The sequence below is a fragment of the Girardinichthys multiradiatus genome, chromosome 6 (assembly GCF_021462225.1).
Source record: "Girardinichthys multiradiatus isolate DD_20200921_A chromosome 6, DD_fGirMul_XY1, whole genome shotgun sequence".
NCBI lineage: Eukaryota > Metazoa > Chordata > Actinopteri > Cyprinodontiformes > Goodeidae > Girardinichthys > Girardinichthys multiradiatus.
In genome coordinates, this window is record NC_061799.1 from 23,056,140 (window position 1) to 23,079,677 (window position 23,538).

The 23,538-nt window shown below is 38.1% G+C and overlaps 1 protein-coding gene across 1 annotated transcript in view; it reads right to left on the bottom strand.

The window, feature by feature from the left end:
• The window catches only part of tnr (tenascin R (restrictin, janusin)), a 285,913-nt gene that overhangs the window by 72,676 nt on the left and 189,699 nt on the right, over positions 1-23,538 (bottom strand). The window contains exons 12-21 of the mRNA XM_047369054.1: positions 13,405-13,583; positions 13,051-13,141; positions 12,508-12,608; positions 10,575-10,677; positions 9,715-9,804; positions 7,140-7,273; positions 6,837-6,966; positions 3,166-3,432; positions 661-780; positions 162-305 (exon numbers count right to left, since the gene is read on the bottom strand). Of these exons, the coding sequence (XP_047225010.1) occupies positions 162-305; positions 661-780; positions 3,166-3,432; positions 6,837-6,966; positions 7,140-7,273; positions 9,715-9,804; positions 10,575-10,677; positions 12,508-12,608; positions 13,051-13,141; positions 13,405-13,583 (1,359 nt within the window). The remainder of the gene's footprint in view (positions 1-161; positions 306-660; positions 781-3,165; positions 3,433-6,836; positions 6,967-7,139; positions 7,274-9,714; positions 9,805-10,574; positions 10,678-12,507; positions 12,609-13,050; positions 13,142-13,404; positions 13,584-23,538) is intronic.

Consider the following 23,538-nt stretch of genomic DNA (forward strand, 5'->3'; position numbering starts at 1 on the left):
AAAGTACCAAAAACTGGTACAGCTGAGTACCGGTATCAGTTCCCAGGTACCGGGTATCAGTACCGTATAGGTTCAAATGTGAAAGGTACCCATCCCTAGCCACCGCCTATCCTGAGCACAATGTTGCGCTGTGGCTGTTCTTATTGACTGTTAACTCCTACCTGTGAAGACGGACGTGCTGACAGGTTTGCTCTCCTCTCCCCCTCTGACAGTATTCAGGCAGATCTCGTACTCTGTGGCAGGAAACAGACTAGACAAAGTGTAGTTTGTCACATCTCTGTCGATCATCTCGCTGTTCACTTGACCTGCAGTGGGCAACAGACGAGCCAAAGCGTTAGGCATCTCTCTCATCACAAATTCTTATACATGGTGTACCATGTAACCAGCTGCTATCTGTTTTGCTTCAAGGAATGAACTGCTGATCAGTATGGAATTTTTATTTAAAATTCAATTAAAGTTGACAGGTAAAATGTCATGATTAATTAGCTGTAACACAGTGTGTAACAAAGTGTGCTAATACAAAATGTACCTTGTGTAAGAAAGCAAATGCCATGCTCATTTGACTGTTACTAGAAACACCAGTATGCATTATATATATTAATACAGTACATTTCATATTATTAAGATGTGGTTAGTGTGCTGAAATATTATGCATGCTACCTCTAGCTGACTGGTAGGCGAGCTTATAATATTCAAAGTGAGCCAGTGGTTTTATCCAAGAGATTGTCACTGCATCTTCAGTCACATCTGACACTGCCAGCTCCTTTGGTGGGTCCATTTCTAAAAGAACAACAATGGGTAAAGAGTCATTAACTTGAAGCCACAACAGTCAATAAAGACACTATAAAAATTATCCAAATATTTGTATTGTTTAGTTTATTCTGATGCTTTGTGCTAGATCAATGAATCCCAAAAGCTGGTTTGGGATTGCCCTGGAGTTGTTACATTTATACCCAGAAATCAAATTATATAAAAAAAACGGATTGTTTGAAAAATATTTTAGGTATGACAGCTGCAAGACAAATAAAATTGAACCCATAATGTATGAAAATAGTATAATGGCTGCTGGGATTCTCATTCTAAGTTAGTTTTATTAGCCTATAAAACTGATTAAAACATCAAGATTATAAAAATGTAAACCATGAATATTAAATATGGACATACAAAGATAAAAATATATGTGATTAAATGTAAAATAATGGCAAATACAACACACATTAAATAGGTAGGAATATAAAATATGCTAGAAATGTTCAATAAATAAAGAAATAATAAAGCAAATAAACAAATGATAATACTTCAATTGAAAAAAACAGATTGAGTAAAGCTCTAAAATAATAATAAAGCCTTTAGTTTGCTTTTAAAAGCATCAAGGGGTAAGGGCTATAAAATGAAATGATGCCTCAATATATGTTCTAGTTCTTATTTTAGAGGCTAACAGAAGACCCTTTCCAGAAGACCTCAGTGGTCTGAACTGTATGAATGATGAATCTGATAAATAGGTTCAGCTAAAACCAAAAAAAAGCTTTAAAAACTAAAAACACTTAAACTAAAAGCAACCCTAAAATGTGCCAGTAGCATTATATAAAGTCTTAAAACCACCTGAGGAAAAAAAAACATTTTCTATGTCCCCCCAGGTATAGAGTAGTTTACAACCTGTGTAAGCTTACATCAAAGCACAGTTTGAAGTTTGAACTGACCATTGTGGCAAAATGACTATCAAAGTGAACTCAGCAAAATCGCCTGTTATAACTGTGGCTAAAACATGATGCCAAGCTGCACATTATAAATGCAGCAAATGAATTAAATGCGACGCTAAAAGGAAGCCTGGAGCCTCATCAACGCTCACATTCAAACAAGGCAGATCAAAGCAGGGCCCCGAAATGACTGCAGAGAAAAGAGAGGTGTAAGAAATACTATGCATCTGTCTCCAAATCCCCATCCAATTTCCCCCTGGAAAATGTGTTTCTAATGTGTAGGTTAATCTAAAAAGGAGAGCAAGAGATAAAGCCCAAAGCTGTCGAGGTGTTTCTTTTTTTTTTTTTTTGAACTACTAGAAGAGATTAAAATCCTTACTTTTTTAATGCAGGATTTTTGTATGTGATCTATTTGTTCTAATACTTTTTTCTTTTGATAAATGTCTCTTTTAGAAAGACTGAAATGTTTTTAAAAGAATATACATTTGACCCTCTTCTCAGTAGTTTATCCACTCAATTAGATAATTCAGTTAAAATGTAAAAATTGTCATCGGAGATATTTAACAAGTTAAGAACAAAATCAACACGTTTGTGAATATAAAAAAAAGTTTAAGCGTCATAAAAGATAAATCATATGGGATTTTTAAGTGTGGAGGAGTGAGTTATAAGGAAAGGAATGCTTTTAGAAAGGCAAAAGAAAGCATAAGGAATATTTGGAAATAACTAAATCTGAGCTAGGCTGCATTGTTTCTTGTTTTTCTGGTTAATATATAACCAGTTTTTCACATTATTCCTTTGCCAGCATTGTTATTAAATTCAGAACAAACACTGGATCATTAGTCAGACTTCCCATTGATTCATATTTTGTCTGTGGTAAACGTCTGTCATCTGATTTCCCAGTAGAACAAAACAATCCTTTTACTTTTTTTTGTTTCCAATGAAATACACTTTTAAGACAACCTCTAATTAGAGAAGACATCCATCTACAGCTTTCCACAAATTAAAATCTTAAAACCCATTTTTGAAAGCACATAAATTTGAAGTCACTTTGAAATTTCATTTTGCAAGGTTGTTTCACTCATTAAACAGACATACATTTTTTAAATTTATCTCAATACACTCAATTCCTAATAATTCCAGTAAATGTCAATGAATGCTGTGGAATCTTTAAGATATGTGGTAATAATAAAATTGTCCATCATTTACATTTTAGAAAAATTCCTAAAAGAGAAAGAAAGTGATTTGATAACACAAATACTGCTGGTTAAGGTGCAATGAAGTGAATGCAGTAAATTAGATTTTTCCCAGGGTTAGGAGTGTTATATAAAAAAAACAAGGAAGCAACTATTTTTTTTCAAGCAATTATTCAAATAACCTGCTGATTCCGTTTTGCTTTCAAAGGCTCAGGAAGGCTGAAAACTGCATGTACTGTTGGTACACACAACATATTTCAGACTTAGCAGCTCACCTGTGATGAGCGATGCTGTAATGGGCTCAGAGGAAACGTCCCCTTGTATTGTGATTAAACTGAACATGTAGTGAGTGGATGGCAGCAGGTCCTGGACCAGTGACCACGTCTTGGAGCCATCCAGTGTCACCTTAGAGGTGTCAGTCCCATCGGCAGAGCTGTAGCTCAGAATGAAGAGGTCGGCGGGTGGTGCCGGGGCACTCCATGCAACCAACACTGAATCTGATGTCCCTTCTGACAGGTAAAGGTGGGTTACAGGCCTGATCCCTGGAGGAATGGGGTTTTACACGTCACTTGGTAGCTTTTAAGAACAGGGTTATATTCCAGCGGCAGATGAGAAGCACTAAGGGACAAACGGTCTCCAGATGTATGGAAATGAATGTCAAAGCCATGCAGTGATGGATGGGAGCTCTCCAGGATGATGTAATAAATTATTTGCAATAAAGTTGAGAAGATTAGTCTTGGACTGGCGACCTGTCCAGGGTGTAACCCGCCTCTCGCCCATAGACTGCTGGAGATAGGGACCAGCTCCCCCGCGACCCACTATGGAATAAGCGGTAGAAAATGACTGACTGACTGACTGAGATTAGTCTTGATGAAAAAGGTGAGTCAGAGCAAACCTCAGTCATGTGGCAATAATGATTTAATTGGTCACGAAATGGAGAAACTAATGAAATTACCCACAATAATGATGAAGATGTGATGGGAATGTGAAAGCATAGCAAGATAGCAGCTGCTGTCATGTTGTGTGACCCAAACGGGAGGTAATGTGATGTATATGAATCACTACCAATTGCAGGAAGAGTTTCATTTGATTAGCCATGTGTGGATTCATAAATAGCGGGAGAAATATAGCAACAATAACTTTTCCTCAACTGATTCATTCAGATGAAACACTTGCTGTAGAGATCTTCTGCCATCCATCAATGTATTGTTATTACTGACCTGCATCTACAAATATCTCTGTGAGCCACCAACTTATGTCTTTCACAAGCTGCTGGAATCTTTTACTGCAACGCCGTCAGCAGAAATCTGTATCCCACACAGACCTTTTTTCTTATATAGTTGTCCTTGTTTATAGTAGCAGAGGAAGATGGGAATCAAAAGTTGACCTACTACTCTATGAATGATTTTATTAGAGAAACGAGTTATTTCTTTAGAATACAACTTAAATTTTGTAAATCGAATGACTATGGTTATAATGTATGCTGTTTTCAAAGACAAGATGACAGTAAACTATTTAGAGCAGAGGTGGCTACCCAGTTTAGCTACAAGAGCCAGAATATAATCCAAAAGCATTGCAAAGAGCAGTACACCAAAATGTCCACACATTTTGTAATGACTCTAATGCCCTATAACATAAACCTAAACAGTTTTTAACTTTTTCAGATCATATTTTCTTATAACTTAACTGGTTACTTTAAAATAAAACACAGCTGAAGCCACAAAATGTCCTCTGGATCGCATAGGGCAGTGCCCCCTTTGACATCACATGTTATTTACCCTTTCCCTTTCTGCTTGCTATATCTGGCATGGCAGGCAGAAGGGTTTCCCAGTTCATTCAGCAAAAAAATGCAATTCCTCCCATTCAGACATTAAGGGCACAGATAGTTTGTGTGGCCAATCAGATGTGGAAATAACTGGGTCCTGCTAGCCTATCAGAAGAAGGAGCTGGACCAGGAAGACAGAGAGAAGATAGCAATAGGGGCACATGAACTTCAGTAGCGAATCAAAAGCAAGAGGCCAGATGTTAACTTCTGCACATTGTTGTTGCTGAGACTGCCCAGTTTGGCAGTCTGCTGCCTGAGGCGGTTTAGTTTAACTTTTATGAAAGGGTATCGAAGTTTCTGCAAGACCATGTTCAGGTGCGCAGAGGCTACTTGTGCTTGGGGAACAGATACTGACTGAGATCTTGTTTTCTTCAAGTCTTTTAGGGTGTGCGCTTATTATTCACCCCTACCTAGTGGGGTTATTCCCCGCTACACAGATAAAATGTTTTACGCCACCCTTCATACTTTGAGCGTTATATTTCTTTTATGGTTATGGTGTACGTGTGTGCCGTGCCAACAAGCGAAAATGACTTGTGTTATTTATTGTGGTTAAACTTTTCGGTTTAACTACAATAAAATGGCTGAACTGCAGATGTGTGCAAAGCGTCCTCACTGGATAAAGAAGTTGAAAGGAGGTGGAAGTTAATATTTTCACAAACAGAAAGTTTAATAAGCTTTGTTCTGCCTGAAGGGTCTCATGAAACTGCATTATGGAATACCACAATATAAACATTAGTTACTTCAATGTAATTTCCTTGTTGCTGCAGGAATAACCTGGCCAAATATATAAATTAAACCATCTGTAAAGATGTTATTACTACTATATCTGTTACATAGTTATCTCATGTTTAATAGAAAAACCCCTTAATAAATAAATTAACTTATAAAAATCTTTTAAACAGAAGAATGAATGTTGAATATATTCAGATGGTTAGGATATTTCCAGATTTCAGGTTTATGTGGTGACAACATGATACTATCAATAAATCAATACATTATGTGCAGAAATAAACTGAGTGGCACAGGCAGTGTTGATCCACAGAGAGGGCCCCCTGACATATGTCATTGGTTTTACTATCACAAGTTTACCTTAGTGCAGACAACTTCTGCCAATAGGGCAAACAGTGGATGAAAAGATGACAGCTACATCAATAGTTTTCCTCACTTTTTTGTTCTGTTATTTCATCTTATTCTCATCTTTCTGCAGGTGGTTATATTGGAGTTACCAAAGAGTCACGGTTAGGAGAACAGAATGACGATGATGATGATAATGATGTAGTGATAGCAACAACTGGCAGCCTGCCATGATGTTAGCAGCGAACAAGAAAGTGGATGATGAGTATGATCATAATGACAGCAGCGAAGACAGCGGTGCCCATCATTTGGACATCATCCTTTGTGTAAGCAAAGACCACATCAAGCTTTATACAAAAGTAACAAAGAGCCTACAATGGTGGAAAGAATGACAGATGATCTGGTGCGTGTTTGGATCAGATTTGCTGAAACAAAAAGTAAACTGTGACTGAACAGAAAGAAAAGGCATCAGGCTGAGAAACCAGACGACAGTGTGGCAAGGCAACTGTGACAACGCAGCGTTGCACAGAATTCAGTAGAAACAAACACAAATACATTTAGATGCAAAACAGAGGTGCAATAAGGAAACAGTTGTAACAAGCTCATTAACTGACTTTAATAATTCACCTCTGCTAATTGCTTCTTCAAAGCCTTTAAGGTCCTCAGTTTTCTTTTAGCATGGCTCACCTTACCTGCAGCAAGACTTTATTTCATTATAGTCACCGTTTGCTTGATTATGCAGCGGCGTCTTTCGACCAGTCTCTAGCTTTCTGCAGTAAATGGTTGATCTTTCATGTCTTCATCTATGCACATTTCATTTATCTGACATATTTCTATTGACTGAGAGACTTGAAATGATACTGGCTTGAAAAGTTTCAAGAAAAATGCAAAAAAGGCAACAGAAGACTTTTTTGTTTATCAACACAACTATTTCATCTGACTCCAATTAAACTGCAATGTTATTGTTGTGTCTTCCATAGATTTTGCTGTGCAAAAGCAAAACCAATACATCTTATAAAAGTACAATAAACTGTAATTTATCTTTACCTGTGAAGGAATATATGGTTGTTGCAGTGCTCTGTTGCCTCCCTCTTCTTGCAGCTACTGTGATGGTATATTCACTTCCAGGCTCAAGGTCTGTCAGAGTTGTGGTGGTTATGTCTTTAGGCACCATCAGCTGGAACATAAAGAATAAGACACAAATTTCAAACTGAGAGCCACTACACTCTACAGCGTCTGCAAAATGGTTCAGAGTTTTTTTAAGATCTTAATTAGAGTGTATATGCTCATGATGTATGAACTATATACCCGGCGGACAGTAAACTGGCTCAAATTTGTTGCGTCTATTACCTCAGTAGTGATGCCAGAAGAAGATGTGAAGGTGACCCTGTAGTGGTCGATTGGACCCTGGACTACATCCCACACCAGAGTGATGGAGTTGTCAGTAGAAGCTGTCACAGTTAAACGCCTGGGTGCATCCAGACCTACACCACCAAAGGGCAAACATGACTTCATTACATCCAGTAGTGCTGCAACACTTTCAGCATAACAGACAGCAAACAGGATTTTGCATATGACTGTTATTGTCCCAAAAAAATGTTTTGTGTAGGCAAACAACACACACTGCATAACTATTGAGAGAGCCCTTCTTCTAAATACTCTGTTAAATCCAATTTTATTTGTATTCATGTTTACATTTTACTGCCTCTACTTTGCTCCTTCTTGGTGGTGTATTGCCAAATTACACTTCTTTCAGGACATGTATATGTAAACACTTATGACAAATATGAATGAAATAATCCAAACATAAAAACTCCACGGGGACGAAGAATCTACAGAATCACTGTTTATTAAACTCAGTGTGGTCATGATGTTTTCTTATCTGCATGTTAGAGTCTCAATATATCTTATCTTGATGAAAGTGTCATGATTTGGGGTTGTTTGGTTTTTGGTTTTGGGTTTTTTCCTTATGTTTTTCACTGTTCAAGTTTTGAATCATGTTTCTGTTTATTTTCCTGGTTATGCTTTTGTTTTGTTGTCTTATTCATGGTTTGTCAAGTTTGGTTTTCGGGTGTGGTTATGCTTTTGCGTCATGTTTTTCTAGTTTGTGTACAAGAGTCTCTGTTTTGCTCCAGTCACGTTTTGTTCTGTTAATTAAGTTTATTCAGTTCACCTGCTTCAAGTTAATCTGTCTCCTTGCTCCACCTGGTTTTCACGCCATATATTCACACCTGTTCTGTTAGTCATGGCGGAAACATTTCTCATGCTCATGTCTAGTTCTCTAACCAAGTCTTGTCTTTTTTTGATCATGCCATGCCTGTCTTGCCTGCCAGTTTGTTTTGTTCCTGCCTCCTGCTGAGTGTGAGTTTTTGTAATTAAACCTTTTCTTCACTTACCATCACGCTGCCTGCTCATCTGCATTCTGGGGTCCAATATCAAGTAAACCATGACAGAAAGATTAATTTAATCAGTTCTTAGGTACAATGAACTCAGTTGTAGACTGATGAGAGCTCCGCTTCTGACAGATTTGGAAATAACACAACACGTTTCTAATATTAAGCTCTGGATCACCCTGATATTCACTATATGTAACATTAAGTTAAAAGGTATTGTCTTTGTAACGGCCAGTCCCTCCAGTTATTTTAGTTTCCAACTTTCAAGCCTTAGTCTTTCTAACCTCTAATTCTCCTGGAGTAATATTAAGTTAATAACTTTAATATGTTCTTCAGTCTTGGATTCCCTATCTTAAGATAACTTCTTTCAACTGCAGAGGAAAAATTTGTTTGTTTCTTTGTGATGAAAGCGAATTAACTTTATTCATTACATATTTACAGTTTTGTACAGCTCTGACATCAAAAGAAATGGGGGAACTAACAAAACCCTTTGCAGTGAAAGGGCAAGATGATGAACAATTTCCACTTGTTCACTCCTAAAAATTAAATGTTAAGTTATTCTTCCATGTTTGCAGCTTCCTCATCACATAAAAAACTAATTAAGACAGAAAGAATTTCAGGAGAAGCAGCTTGTGGTAAAAACAGTTCCTGGAGTGTAAAATGTATACATTGCACCAGGGATCCATAAGGAGCTGTTATAATCTAACTATTGAGGCAGGTTTCACAGATGTAGAACCTTCAAAAGGACAAGTCTTTGAGGAGATATAAAACAATCTGTAAAACTGTAAAAATACCATCGGCCACTGGAATGGTTGACAAAACTATGCGATTGGAAAGATTAGTGACACACCCTTCTGCACTGACATTGACACTGACACACAACAGGTGAAAGTTGAATCAAGCATTTTTTGTGCTCTCAGTTAAACAACATAAGGCACAATAAAAAATTAAACGGTCATTACTGTACTGAGATAAAGGGAGAGGGCCATTAGCTGAATGGCATGGATGATTATAAATTTAAAATGTCATAATGGAAACTTTGACCCAAACAGATCATATAAAACAGCTAAATACTTCTATAAAATTGCACAAGCCAAGCCAAAATCTTGTCTGCCTGGTATTTTAAAGTGACTTATGTTAGTTGAAACATGGAAACAGACGGCAATGTGAGCAATGCCTGTTTAAAAACAAATGGGCCGACTTACATAATGTTCTGATGACTTTTCAAAACATTTGATGTATCCTATATGCAGAACCTGCTCCCTTTTTTCATATAGTAAATGTAAAATGTACTGAATTTATATAGCGCCTTTCCAGTCATACAGACCACTCAAAGCGCTTTACACTAGAGCCACATTCACCCAATCACACTCACTAATGCTCACACATTCATACACCTATACACAGATCAGTAGGGGCACATTGACATACAGCAGGAGGAAGCTGGAGTTGAACCCACAACCTTCCGATTGCAAGACAACTACTCTTCCTACTGAGCCACAGTCGTGGATGATGTAGTATTTTTCACTCACCTGTCCTGGCATTCATCGTTGCCGGTGTACTCTGGTTGATACCCTTCATAGCAGAGATGCCAATTCCGTACTCTGTGCCTGGCAGAAGGTCTGATGCACAGAGGCAGAGAGAAAAAGCAATTCAACAAGCAATACATCAATAACTAGCAGATTGTTTCACATTCTCCTCCTCACAGACAGAGCAAACCTAGAAGATATAGTTTTCCATAACAACTCTAAAAGATAAAGAAAGACGATGAGAACATTTGCATTACCATTAGATTGATTTTTGGGAAAAATTGGTTTTGTGTCAACTAAATAATGATTTGAGTTAAAGTTGGATGAGTAAGTTTTATAATCTTGCTGCAGAAATAAAGGAGAGATGAGCAATGCAAAATAAAGAGGTCAGATGACTGATTATTAGAGGGGAAACGTACGGAGAGAGAAAATTAGAGTGCCAAAGAAAAAAAGTGGACACGGTATTGATTCGAGTAGTATAACACAGGGGCCTTTTGTTTCTGTTCTCATGCAGGTGTTGCCCTTTGCAGCACTAAGGCCTTTTAGGAAGAAACAGAAAACATCCCAGCCGACCCATCTTTCTGAAAGCTTTTCAATGTGCCCGCAAGACAACAAACATTTCTGCAGATACAATCAGTAGCCCGTCAACCAAATGTTAGCTCTGGAGATAATCCCATCATGTAAAACACAGTCACTTCACTGCATCTTCAGTACACATTAGATGGACTGTGATAAGACTGACAGCATAAGGAAAAACAGTGAATAAAGCACCAGAACCCTGTATATGTCAGTAATAAATAGTTGATTAAAGTTTTACAACAGAAATTTTAAGAAGTAAAAACACATTTTTCCTCTGCACTTACCTGTAAGATTAGTCTTAGTGGTGGCACCCTTGTTGCATGGCACAATCACCTTATCGTACTGATCTCCAGCTAAAGTGCTGTACACTACCTGATAACCCTCCACCTGCATTTGAACATTTTCAAAAGAACACATTTTAATGTGATATTTGAAAAACATAGCAAAGTAAAGCTTTGTATATCTTTAACCACCAAGCTGAATCTCATGTGAACAACCGAAACCTTAATAACAAGTCATAATGTCATAATGCAGGGATGTCAAACTCCAATCCTCGAGGGCCAGTGTCCTGCAACTTTTAGATGTGTCCCTGGTCCAATGCACCTCAAACAAATGGTTGCATTTCCTCCTCAGTATGCAGTCAAGTTCTCTTGAGTCCTGTGTTGAAGCAGAGGAACATCTAAAAGTTGCAGGCTACCGGCCCTCGAGGACTGGAGTTTGACACCTGTGTCATAATGCAACACTATGGAAACAATGTTAAATTGGGAGTCAGTCAGCAGGTAAGTTGTTTTTTAAAGTCTCATGTTGTGGTGAAGAACAGAGGGGTTTGGTGGGGTGGAGACTTCATAAGAATTGTCACTGAATGGCTTTATTCACCCTTCTAAGTCCTAAACTGGTACAATATTTATCCATGTATTTATTTACTTGTTTGTTTGCTTGCTTGGTTTATTCTTTTGAAATGTGTTATAAGAAAGACCTATTTTATGGATCAATGAGACAAAGAAAAATATCCCTCAGTGACCATTTAAGCCTAGTGAGGAATTTGTTTAAAATAGTCATTGGCATTTATCAAGCTGTCAAAAGAAAGACGAGGTGTAAGTAATAATAAAGCACACAGAAAAAAATAAGATGAAAAGATTTTCTACTCATTTTGAACCCAACGCCCACTGGCAAAGTTAAAAAATTCTTAGTCACAAAAACAGATTAAAAATCTATTCAAAAAAGATTTTCAAAGTGTATTAGGGACATACCATGCACATGCAAACATTTTTAAAGTGTGTTTGGGGTGTATCTATGTGAACTGGAAATTGATTTTAAACCTCCAAAAAGCAATTTTTTACATTTCTAGATTTCAGGTCCACATCGATATACCCCAAACACACTTTTAAAATGTTTACATGTGGATAGTAGGTCCCTCCCATATTGACCATGCCATTATGTATTGCAATACAACTGAACATGGGTGTGGAATTAGGGTTTGGATGCAGATGATTCTACCCAGATAAAAGTTAAAACTGAATATAAATGAGACCTTTTATAACATGCTCTCCTTTTGTTCTGCCTTTATTAAGAACATGCTATCAGAAATTAGTGTAGGTTGTCTTTCTTGGGAAAAAAAGAGGTCTAAAAGGTCTGAAGAGACTAATTGCTGTGATTAATATGGTTAGTAATATCAAGGTTTGAGGAATAGTTCTTCAAAATTACAACTGAATTCACATCTCTTCTGTTAAAGGTCATCACTGATAGGGAGTGACGACCTTTGATCATCAGCAACAGTTTCAGTTCCCTCACAGACTTTCAGTCTAATTCCTGGTTTTGTATGACTTGGGTACATTTTTTTCTGGCATAATTGTTCTTAATTTCCATGCCTACAATTAGGTCATATGAGCTTAGATGTCCCTGTATTTTAAAGGGAACTGTATCAACACTTGCTGTTGTTTTTCCTGAGTGACAGACAGTTTATCTATGGATTGTGTGAAGAGAAGCAATGCTCACTGCTGACATCAACATGTGTTTCACTGAAATCCAATAAGAGTATTTTAACAATGAGCCCTAATCAGAATACAGATAATTTCATAAGCAAAACTGAGGTTACAAAGCTGTTATCCAAATGACTAAACCCTTTTATCTTGAGATGAATCCCACATCCATCAATTTCTTAAAGTGGTTAAAAGCAAATTGAGACAAATGGATTAAATCTGCCTCATGTCTCTTTACCTCAGCCTCAGTGTTATCCCATTCAAGCTCGAGGGTAGTGGAGGTCTTGGACACAAGCCGTAAGTTCTTGGGGGCATCGATCTCTGAGAAGAACGATAAAGCTGACAATGTTGGGGACACAGAGACCAATTCTCAGAGATTGTGAGCAAGCAAATATATCAGCAGTTGAAACCATCACAAACAGATAAAGATCAAGGTAGGTTTACCATATTTAGTGTTATGTAAGGCTGCCACTTCAGCTCATTTTCTTACATTTTGTGATCAATTCATGCAGATTCAATTAGATTTTACAAACCCACATAGATATTTGTACATGTGGTTATGTTACACTGTAAAGTATTTCTGCATTTTTTTCTGTGTAAGGTTTGGCTTTTCTGCACAACCGTTAGCAAAGACAAAATCAAATTATAAAGATATTCAAAGTCACTCTGTCCTATGCAGATAAACAATGTGGCATGCATTAAGCCATTGTACCATTACTCCTCGATTATCAATGGCAGGCACAAGATCACATCACTACATCTGCTTGCTATCAGACCTCACCGGTTGTGAATTCAGTGGAGATAGATCCGCTTTCATTCCCTTTCCTTACTCCGCTTACCGACACCTCATACTGCGAGCCAGGACGCAGAACCTATATAGAAGGAGAAACCAATTGCAGCTGTTTAGGCTGGTAGCATTTTTTTCTCACTATTATTTTATCTTCTGACACAGTTGGCAAAGAAACCCTGAGATTTGATCATTTAATAAGTATCAGATGCAAACACAAAGACTTACCATGAAACAAAGATAAAGAGTTACCCTTTGAGAACATTTTGCTTCTTTCAATAAATACCAGCTAAGCCCTGAGAGTATGATCAAATCGGTAATGATTTCTACAAAGACACACATACGCACCTGCAATGAGTACTGGGTAAGGGTGGGCTGGAGCCGAAAGGTAGTCCGTGGGCCCTCTCCCCCCACTAGGCCATAACGCAACACAATCTGATCAATCTTTGCTTTTGGTGGTGTCCACTCCACAAAAGCTACAGAGTCTGACACATCACGTACAATCAGCTGAGTCGGACCATCAATCACTGCAAGACAGCAACCAAAAAAACAGGCATCCTGTTGTTAAGCTGGGCAATGATTGTTTGCTGACTGTGTCAACCCTACTGTGTGCTGCAGCTCAATTTTCTTATTTTTCAACATACAAGGTAATATATAAATTAAAGCCATTGCTTTGGACAAAGCATTTCCTTTTATGATTGGGAGGGATGCTAATTTCAGTCACAAGTGGTGCCATGGATGGTTGCCTCGGTACTTTGCTCGCTCGTATTTTGTGTATTTCTGTGTTTTTTGTTGTATCCTGCTTCTGTACTGCAGCCACTTTTAATAGAGAGCAACTGCTAAGCATCAGTGAGTCCTCTCTGGGCACTTTCTCCCCGGTCTTCATCAAACCAGCAAGTTTTTTGGATCCTGATTGGAAACATGACAGCTCTCTGTACAATCTACCAAAGAACCAGGAAGGCTTGTCAAACCTCCTTAGTTGGTACTGTGGGCTACTGTCCCATCCATCCACCTGGTGACCGTCAGCTCCCTGGTGAACCAAAAGGATGAACTGCTCCATCTCTGCACAAAGAACTCCGATGTTAGCCGATGTGCAGCACTGTGTTTCACCAAAACCTGGCTTGGTGAACATATCTCAGACAGCGAGCTTCTGTGCTCTCGGGGAAAAACAGTGGAGGTGGGATTTGCTTTTATATAAATAAAGGATGTCACACTGCTACAGAAGACATGTACTCCTCATCTAGAGTCATTTTAACGAATTGAAATCCCTTTTATTCACAGTGGGAGTTCTCATTCTGTGTTTACATCCCTCCATCCTGCACTTTAAAAGTATAAGTAGAGCTCTCTGACCTGATAAGTTTCTGAAGCTGTGTGAGGTTGCCCTCCTTCTATGAATGCTCCACCATCATCCCGGACCCCAAGAAACACACCATCAAATAATTAAGTGTTGCTCTGATGTCATAAAATCCTTTGAGCAATTGCTGTTGAACCACCTGAAGGACATTACAGGCCCCCTGCTTGACCCCTTGCAGTTTGCTTACTGGGTAAACAGGTCAGCAGACTACGCAATCAGCTTGGGTCCACTCTTCATCCTGCATGACCTCAACCACCTAGAGAGATACACCAGGATCCTGTTTGAAGATTTCAGCAGGGTCTTCAACACCATCAACCCAGAGATCCTCCATCAGAAGCTCGCCCAGCTCACAGTGTCGACCTCTACCTGTCAGGGGCGCACCAGCTTCCTGACAGATCGGCAGCAGCAGGAGAGGCTGGGATGCATCTTCTCCCATTCAATAGCCTTCAGCACCAGTACCCCACAGGGGTGTGTTATCTCCCCACTCCTTTTCTCCCTGTACACAAATGACTGGACCTCAGTAGGGCCGTCTAGGAAACTCCTAAAGTTTGCAGATGACACCACTGTTATTGGTGTGATGAATGACATACAGATACAGACGACTGGTCCAGTGGTGTGCTCATAACCACCTGCAGCTAGACCTGCTAAAGACAGTGGACATGATGGTTGAGAGCACCCCCTACACTGCCTCCCCTCACCATCCTCAACAACACTGTGTCTATTGTGGATCGCTTCCGGTTCGTAGGAACCACCCTTGCTTTGGACCTGCTGTGGCTGTACTTCCCAACTACTTCCCAACTACTATTAGCACAGCAAGCTAAAAGCAGTCTATTTCTTTGGACGTTATGTAGTCAAGGAGTAAATAGACATGTTTAATAATAGAGGCTGTTTATTGCAGTGTTTGTAAAAGAGTTACAAACTGTTAGAAATGCAAGCAAATATTACTGCATTTACTGCTGTTTAAAATGGGACATATCATGCAAAATCCACTTTTCAGCCCTTAAATACATGTTGTGGTGTACCTGTCTGTATGAGTGCAGAACAGTTAAATTTAGTCTCCCCAGGTGTTGCGGAGATATCTTTATATTCTGTTAGGGTCATATATTCCAGTCCGTTCAGTTTTCTCTATCCTCTGTTACGTTTTTTGAACTGTAACGCACAATGGCCGGGAGGTGCAAACCAACATTACAAAATCTGAAACACTTTTACAAAGCTTCAGACAAATTACCATTTCAGAAAACAATTTAACAAGATGTGAAACACTTTTACAAATGACAAACTCTAACGGAAAGGGAATGTACCAACTGCTAGGCTGTACCGGAAGTTATAACGGGAGCGCCCATGGTGACCCAAGGTGGACAGCAATCAAGTGGCATTTGCCCCATTTTCAGAACTACTCCTTCAGTTGTTTAGATACTGGAGTGCAATAGGTGTGACCATTGCATATAGTCATCCTTAAAGCATATTTCAAGTGCTAAGAGATCACAAATGATTGGACAATAAAACATGATATCATGAATATATTCAGCAATTTTATAAAAGATAGATGGATTAATTTTGAAATTCCGCATCGGATCTTGATGAAATTTGATGAGTGGAATCTGGAAGTGTTCTCTTGTCATTCTGAAGTGAGAGTTATCACTGGGAACAACCTCTTTTCATGCAATAAACACAGTAATTTAGGGAAAATAAACATAACATGACTTATTTTTAAGGCTTTTAATTTTGAAATTCCACATCAGATGTTGGTGACATTTAATGAGTGACATCTGGAAGTGTCCTTCTGTCAGACTGAAGTGCAAGTAATCACAGTAATGTCTAAAATGTTTTATTTTCAAGGGATTCAATTTTTAAATTCCACATCAGATGTGGGTGAAATTTGACAAGTGACACTTGGAGGTTCTGTCAACGAAAAGTGAGACTGGTCACTGGAAACAATTTAGTTTTAATAAGCGTGGAAGCTTAGGGAATATAAATGGAAATTCACAAATAATGAACACACAAATAACCACACAAAACAGTGACAAAAAGCATCTTAGAGGCTTTTACAACTGGTCTGGCACACTGTGGCAACCTGTGGCATCCTCGTGGCCAGGGACTCCACAGAACTCCCGCGTGTTTTTGAATAATTAATTTTATTTTCTGTTAGTAACATAACAGTAACCATTCATGATAAACCAGCTGTTTGTGGAATGTCTCTTCATCATCCTTTCATGTTATATATATACCTAATGCTATTTAAGACATAGTTTCCATCTCAAGTTAATACAGTCAGCCTATATTATGAGTCTAACACTGTTTATTAAATAATAACCAAAAATGACATCATCATTTAAAGTAATTACTGAATAACAGTCGATAGCTAATAACTATAATGACAACCTATTTGCCAATAGGCAGCATTGGCTTCGACAAAAACAGCGACAGGTGCCTTGGCAGCATCTTAGGCCCCCTTCACACTGCAGGCAAATGTGGCCCAAATCAGATATTTTGGGGGTCCAGTGACCAGATCAGACTTTTCACAACAAGTGTGAACGCTCATATCTGGGCCCATGTCTGACTTTTTCAAGTCACATTTGAATCACATTCATATGTGGTCCTGAATCCAACTTGTATCTGATCTTTTGGAATGTGACTCCAGTGGGAACGACCAAGGCGCATGAGATATGACTTTGAAGTCACTTTCCCTTACATATGTCAGAATTTTAGCGCTGCCCAGCAGAAAACGGTGGCAGTTAGCAAAACAGACTGAGGGCTGGAATATTTCTGCACAGTGGAGAGACAGCGAGATGCTAGAGCTCAGAGATAAAACTTTATTCAATCCTAATTGAAAGGCTCATAGGAACCGTCTGGATGTGGGATGTGGTTTGTATTGTAAAATTAATATACAACCATTCAAACAGAGGACTTTGCTATCGAAAATGTTATTGAGGTTACCAAGCATGTGATGATCTGCCCCCGCTGCGATCTGATACACTGGATAGCATCAAGTCTTCTGCCTGTGGAGTTAAGCGGAGAGGCACTGACATATATGATTAAAAGTTGCTTTTGACATGCTAAAGTTCTGACTCTGTCTCTGTAAAGTTGCTAGCATCCCTGCCCCACCATTGCTGACTGTCTCCGCATCCAAACAGTTTGCTGTGCTAAATTGGCAGTCAGATCTCCGTAAAACAGAGAGTTTCATTGTCCTTTTATTCACGTGTTTCCCACACAGCCGCCACTGACAATAAATGGCTTCTGTTGTGCACTTAAACCATAACGCCTATTTGTCCATGTTTATTGTTGTGCTGCGCATGACGACGCTCGTATTGTTCTAACGTGCAGGTCAGTTCGGAGCCACAACATTTTCAAAGTAATGTGAATGACCACACAAAAACCAAAACCGAGTTAATCTACTCATATGTGTGCCACAAGACGGGCAAAACACCACTGTTCATCTTGGGTCACCATGAGCGCTTCCGTTATCCCTTCCGGGTCAATATCGGAGTTGGTCCATTCCCTTTCCGTAAGATTTTGTCATTTGTAAAAGGGTTTCCAGTTTTGTCAAAGTATTTATGTTAATTTGTTTTCTCAAATGTTTTTTTTTCAAATATTAATTTGTTTTGGGACTTGTAAAAGTGTTTCACTTCTTGTTAAATTGTTTTCTGAAATGTAAATTTGTCTCCAAATTTGTAAAAGTGTTTAAGATTTTGTAATGTTAGTTTGCACCTCTTAGCCAGCGTAGTCACGTCACAATATTTGCTGTGGAACAGCTAAATAAGGTCATAGACTTCCAGCTACCAGCTTCGCTTATTTGCCATTTTTCTTTCTTGCTGCGATTTTGTAGTCCAAGTTCAAGTATGCTTATGCTGCAAGAGGATAAGTTCGGTTCGGTTGTTGGGAGCATTAACCCACACAATTCATTACACTGTTCACCGGCATCAGAACCTCTTCGAAGTGCCTGGTTAAATTTTATTTTTCATGGAAATTCCTATTTCTCCATTTCAAGGACCGTTTTTGCCTTTAACCCCAACGGACCAAAGTGGAGCGCTCTTTAAGTTGGAGGTGGGCGGAGAGTGAAGTGCCTCAGAAACATTTAAAGAGACCGTAACTAAAACAAGTTGCACTCAGACACACCTCAGAACAGGAGTAAGAGAGGGGCCTGTGGACCTGCAATAACAAGAAATTCAGACCGAAGCATTGTATTTCCACTTTTTGTAGACCACAACTGAATGATTTAAGTCAGAAAAGGAAGGATTTAAAAGCATGATTTTTTTCCCCTTTGAATGTACATACCACATTAAAGTAAGAGAAGATGCAAAATAAGCCCCCACCCTACAACATTTCAAATGTGCCATTGTATTGTTTCTCTGTTTTGGTCTTATCATGGAAAAATTCAAAAATTCAACATCAGTTAAATTACTTTCAGTTTGTTGATATTTTAAAGCCTCAGTATTTACCTAGGTGGTACTTGTTACAAAAGTTTGAAATAAGGTTGTGTAATGTTTATCTGCATGCCTTTGCATGTGATAGAGTAGATAAACAACATGAAAACATGAAACAAAATTTGCTTACATTTCACAATTATTTATTCAAATAGTGTGGATAGATTGGTTAGTACCCTTAAAGGGGCTATTGATCCTTGTATTATAGACATGTTCCAAACTAAGTGTTTAACATTAGTATCACAGGCGCCTTCGTGCTTTTTACTATTCATTCAGTCTATTTAATAGAAGCTACAATGGAACTGGGGAGTTTAGTATCGTTATGTGCATCATTCTGAACATAAACCAGAGAAAACAAAGGTGAGAGCTGTTTGAGCTCAGAAAGAAAACCATATATGTCCATGTTACCATGGACCTCCAAGCAAGAGGAAATGCAACCCCAGGTTAAACACGTGCAAATGGTGGAAGAAGGAAGCTGACTACAATTTGCCAAATTACATGGCAACAAGCCCCAAAGACTATGAAAGAATATCATTTAATCTGCTGTTAAACAAAACTAAATCTTTTTGACTTTTTACATTAGCTCTACTATGTTTACAGAAGGAAAAATAAAGCTTCAACAGTGAAAAACATCATACCTACTGTGAAACATGGAAGGGACTACGTTTTTTTATGGGGCTGGTTTGCTTCGTCTGGTGTAGGGAACCATGAATCTGTGCAAGGCACATTTAAGTGTCACAACTACTGAGGCATCCCAGAGTAAAACATAATGCCCAGTATCAGAGCGTTCAGCCTCAGTTGCAGGTCATGGGTTCAAGAACGGCTAAGACAAAAACATCTGAGTATTCCTAAAATGCCCTTCATGAGCCCAAGTCCTAATCTTACAGATCTACAGAAAGATGTGAAAACTGCCACCCTTCAAACTGGAGACAGCTTGAGCAGTTTGTACAGAAAGATTGAACTACCTGCTGGCAAAGGAAGAAGCCTCATTGTAAAGTCCTGAAACCCCTTGTTGGCACTAATTACTGCAAAAGGTGCTGCTGCAAAATATGAAACTAAGGATACCATCTTATTTGTCTATGTCATTTTGATTTGTTTAATTCAATAAAAAAGTCAACTTACTCAATCATCATAAGTAAAGTCTGATTCATCTTAATATAAATTGAACAATAATGCCACACAATTGTCACAAATCTCTTTACAATATCAAGGTATTTTAGAAGTTAGTAGAATTAGTTATGTTTTTTTTTATTTTCTGTTAAATGGTCTTAACAAATTGATCAGTCTGAATAAGTTTCACTCTATTTTTGGTGTGTTTTGACTGATTTGAATTCCCCATAGGAACAAATAAAAACCCAAATGATCATGTTAGCACTTGCTGCCTCAGGCTTTGGCAGAGTTCGATGTGGATTTATTATCATTGAAAGCTGGTCTGACAGCTACCCATGTTAAACCTATCAGAGCTGACACACACTCAGACAACAAACTTTATCTGTGAAAGATGTAAAACATGAACTGGAATACAAGTCTGGAAAATAATATTTACAAGGTGTAAAAAGTTGAATGCATAGCAGATGTGATAAAGGAAAATTTTCTGACAGATAAGATATTCACTGATCACTTCTCAAAGTGTCTTTGTTACAAATTAGAAGATTTCAGTCAATGTCATGGCAAATTAGATCATTTAAGTTGATAATTAACACTTTGTAGCGATGTCTTGTTAATTTGAACAAAGCTATGGTTTGACATCTGCTGCTTTTCACAGATAACAGAAGTAGCAAAGGAACTCAAATTAATGCTTTTCTTGATTGATTTAACTGCCGTTAAATGAGGCTGAATGTTAAATTAAAAGGGGATAAATGCAAGGTTTATGCCATTTAATTGCACAAGGAAGATGAAAAACATAAAACAAGGAATCCTGTAACAACAATTTTAATAGATTCGGGTAACACGTCTTTCTTAAGTGATGAGAGTCCATTTGTACTATGCTGATATATAATACTGTGCCTTAAAAAAAGAATTTGTGCTTCTTGAACTAAAAGGTCTGGACTCTGGGCAATCTGAAAAAATGTGAATATGCTTTGATCTAAACTACAATTTGTTGCGGTTCATAGTTTTGGCAAACTGAAAATGAGACTACTTATGAAGTTCTTTCTTTATGAACTATTGGTTGGCTTTGGTTCCTTCATGATTATGCGCTACACATACATTTTAATGAAATACATAGAAGTTTGTGGTTATAACATGACACACTGGCAAAGTGGGATGAATGTTTCTGCAAAGTACTGCATGTCCAGTTACATTTATGTCAAAAACCAATGCTGCAGAAACTAGGCCACTGTCATTAATTTGATTATTCTTCATCTTCTCAGTTTTGCATTAAATTCGAGTAATTTTTTTATGTCAATATTAATTAATTGAACTCTGATTATTGAAAAATAATCAAGTTTGATTTCTCATTACTGCTTTTTTACCACAATAATTCATTCCACAAGCATACAGGTTTCAAAGTGGAGCAGCACTCTATACTTTGACATCATAATTACTCACTATTGCTTGGTATAGGTTTGTCTCTTCCCAGACATATCTCACAGTGGTCTTATTCTTACAGCCTCTGAGCTTTTGAGATCTAAATAAGTCTCAATCTCAAGCATGACATATTGCAGCTCTACCCTGATCCTTGATGTATTAGAAATTGGCCCCTTGGGTCTCGTCCTAAAAAACAACCTGAGAAAGGCACTTGCTGGGAACCAGCTCCCACATCAGCTCTGCTCTCCCTCTGGGTTTTCTTCCCGGCTCCTTGCGGTGTTCCCTCCATCTCCAAGGAGGGATAAATCTTTGTTATGAATAATTTAGCAACTTCAAATCTGTCTTTTCCTCTTCTTTATCCAATAAGGTGTCATGTAGTGAGCTGCCGTGAAAAATTAATGAGCGGATGACATGAATTATTAATCGATACCTAATTACAACCCCCAAAAAACCGATGAAGACTTGACAGGTAATTGATGGTGTTTTGACTGCAGACGTCGGCGTCTGAATTGTTATGGATGAGATTTGAATTGGATCTGTTACACCTAAGTAGTGTCCTCTAGGTGAGGAGTGGGGCCCATACATCAGCTATGTTTGCACTGGAGACTAAAATACACCAAACAAGGCAAGGCAACTCTATTTATATAGCATATTTCGGCCAACATAAGAGTATATACAAATACAAAGAGATAGCACAGAAAAACAGAAGATAAAAGCAGTTATAAAAAAAAAAAATGTTTCAAAGATACTCAGATTGGGAACTGTTCTGCACTGTATAGGAAGCTTATTTCAGATTTCTGGCACATAAAACTGAGGGCTGCTTCAGTTTTTATGCCCCGTGTTTTGTTCTGAGTCTTGGAATGGTAAGTAGGTTTGATTCCGATAATCTTAAAGGTCTTGATGCTTTGTAGCATTGAGGATTATCAGAGAGGTAATGAGGGCTCTGACAAGTGAGTGTTTTTTAAACCCTTAATGAGAGTTTAAACTCGATTCTCTGAGCAATAGATAACTAGTATAAAGCCCTAAGAACTGCACTGATATGCTGGTCTCTTCTTGTTTTGTTTTTTTTGTAAGAACTCTAGCTGCAATGGTCAGGTCTGCAAAAAACAAATGCATGAAATTATTTTTTCTGAGTCCTGTTGGGACATCAGTTGTCTAATTCTGGCAATGCTTTTTAGGTTATAGTATGTTGTCTTTATCATAAATTGTATATGGTTGTCAAGATTTAGATTAAGGTCCATGATCACCCTAAGAGTTTTAACCTTGCCAGGGGTTTTCGGGCCAACAGACTAAAGATGGGTATTGTTTTTTAATCTAGGCGATTTTGGTCCAGGAACTGAAACTTCAGTTTTATCTTTATTTAACTGAAGAAAATATTGACACATCTGTTAATTTGTTCAGTGCATTCAATAAGTGACTGAACTTGACTATAGTCTCCTAGAAAAAGACTAATATACAGTTGCGTGTCATCAGCGTAGTTGTGGAACTCTATCTTGTTTTTACGTAAACAAGGTACCACTACTTTCATATGTTTGTATAGGTAATATGCATGTCTTTGAGTTGTCTCTGTTTTTTGTTTAACATTTTTTGAAATTTTGAACAGCAACTCCCAAAATGGCTATTTTATAATATTCTATTGCCTATTCTCAGTTTTGTGAATATCTTAGGCTTTAAAATGTTTATCTGACAAAAAAAAAGAATTCATAAATTTTTTTTCTTTTATATCGTAAGTCGGTTTTTGCTTAGGTATATGCCTATTTTACGGATGTACAGTCATATTCAATAAATTAGAATTGAAAAGTTAATTTATTTTAGTAACTCAATTCACTAAGTGAGACATTATATTGATAAATTATACACAGACTAAGGTTTAAAGGAGAGGAGCTTGACCATCCAGGAGGGGCTCAGAGTATCAGAGTATAGCCACAGCTCCTCTACATCGAGGCGAGTCAGCCAAGGTGGCTCGGACATCTGTCTCAAATGTCCCCTGGATGCCTCCCTCCACTCCAGGCACATCTCACCTGGAAAGAGCCCCTGGGAAAACCTAGGATATGCTGGAGAGACTATACAGGTCCTTCTCAAAATATTAGCATATTGTGATAAAGTTCATTATTTTCCATAATGTCATGATGAAAATTTAACATTCATATATTTTAGATTCATTGCACACTAACT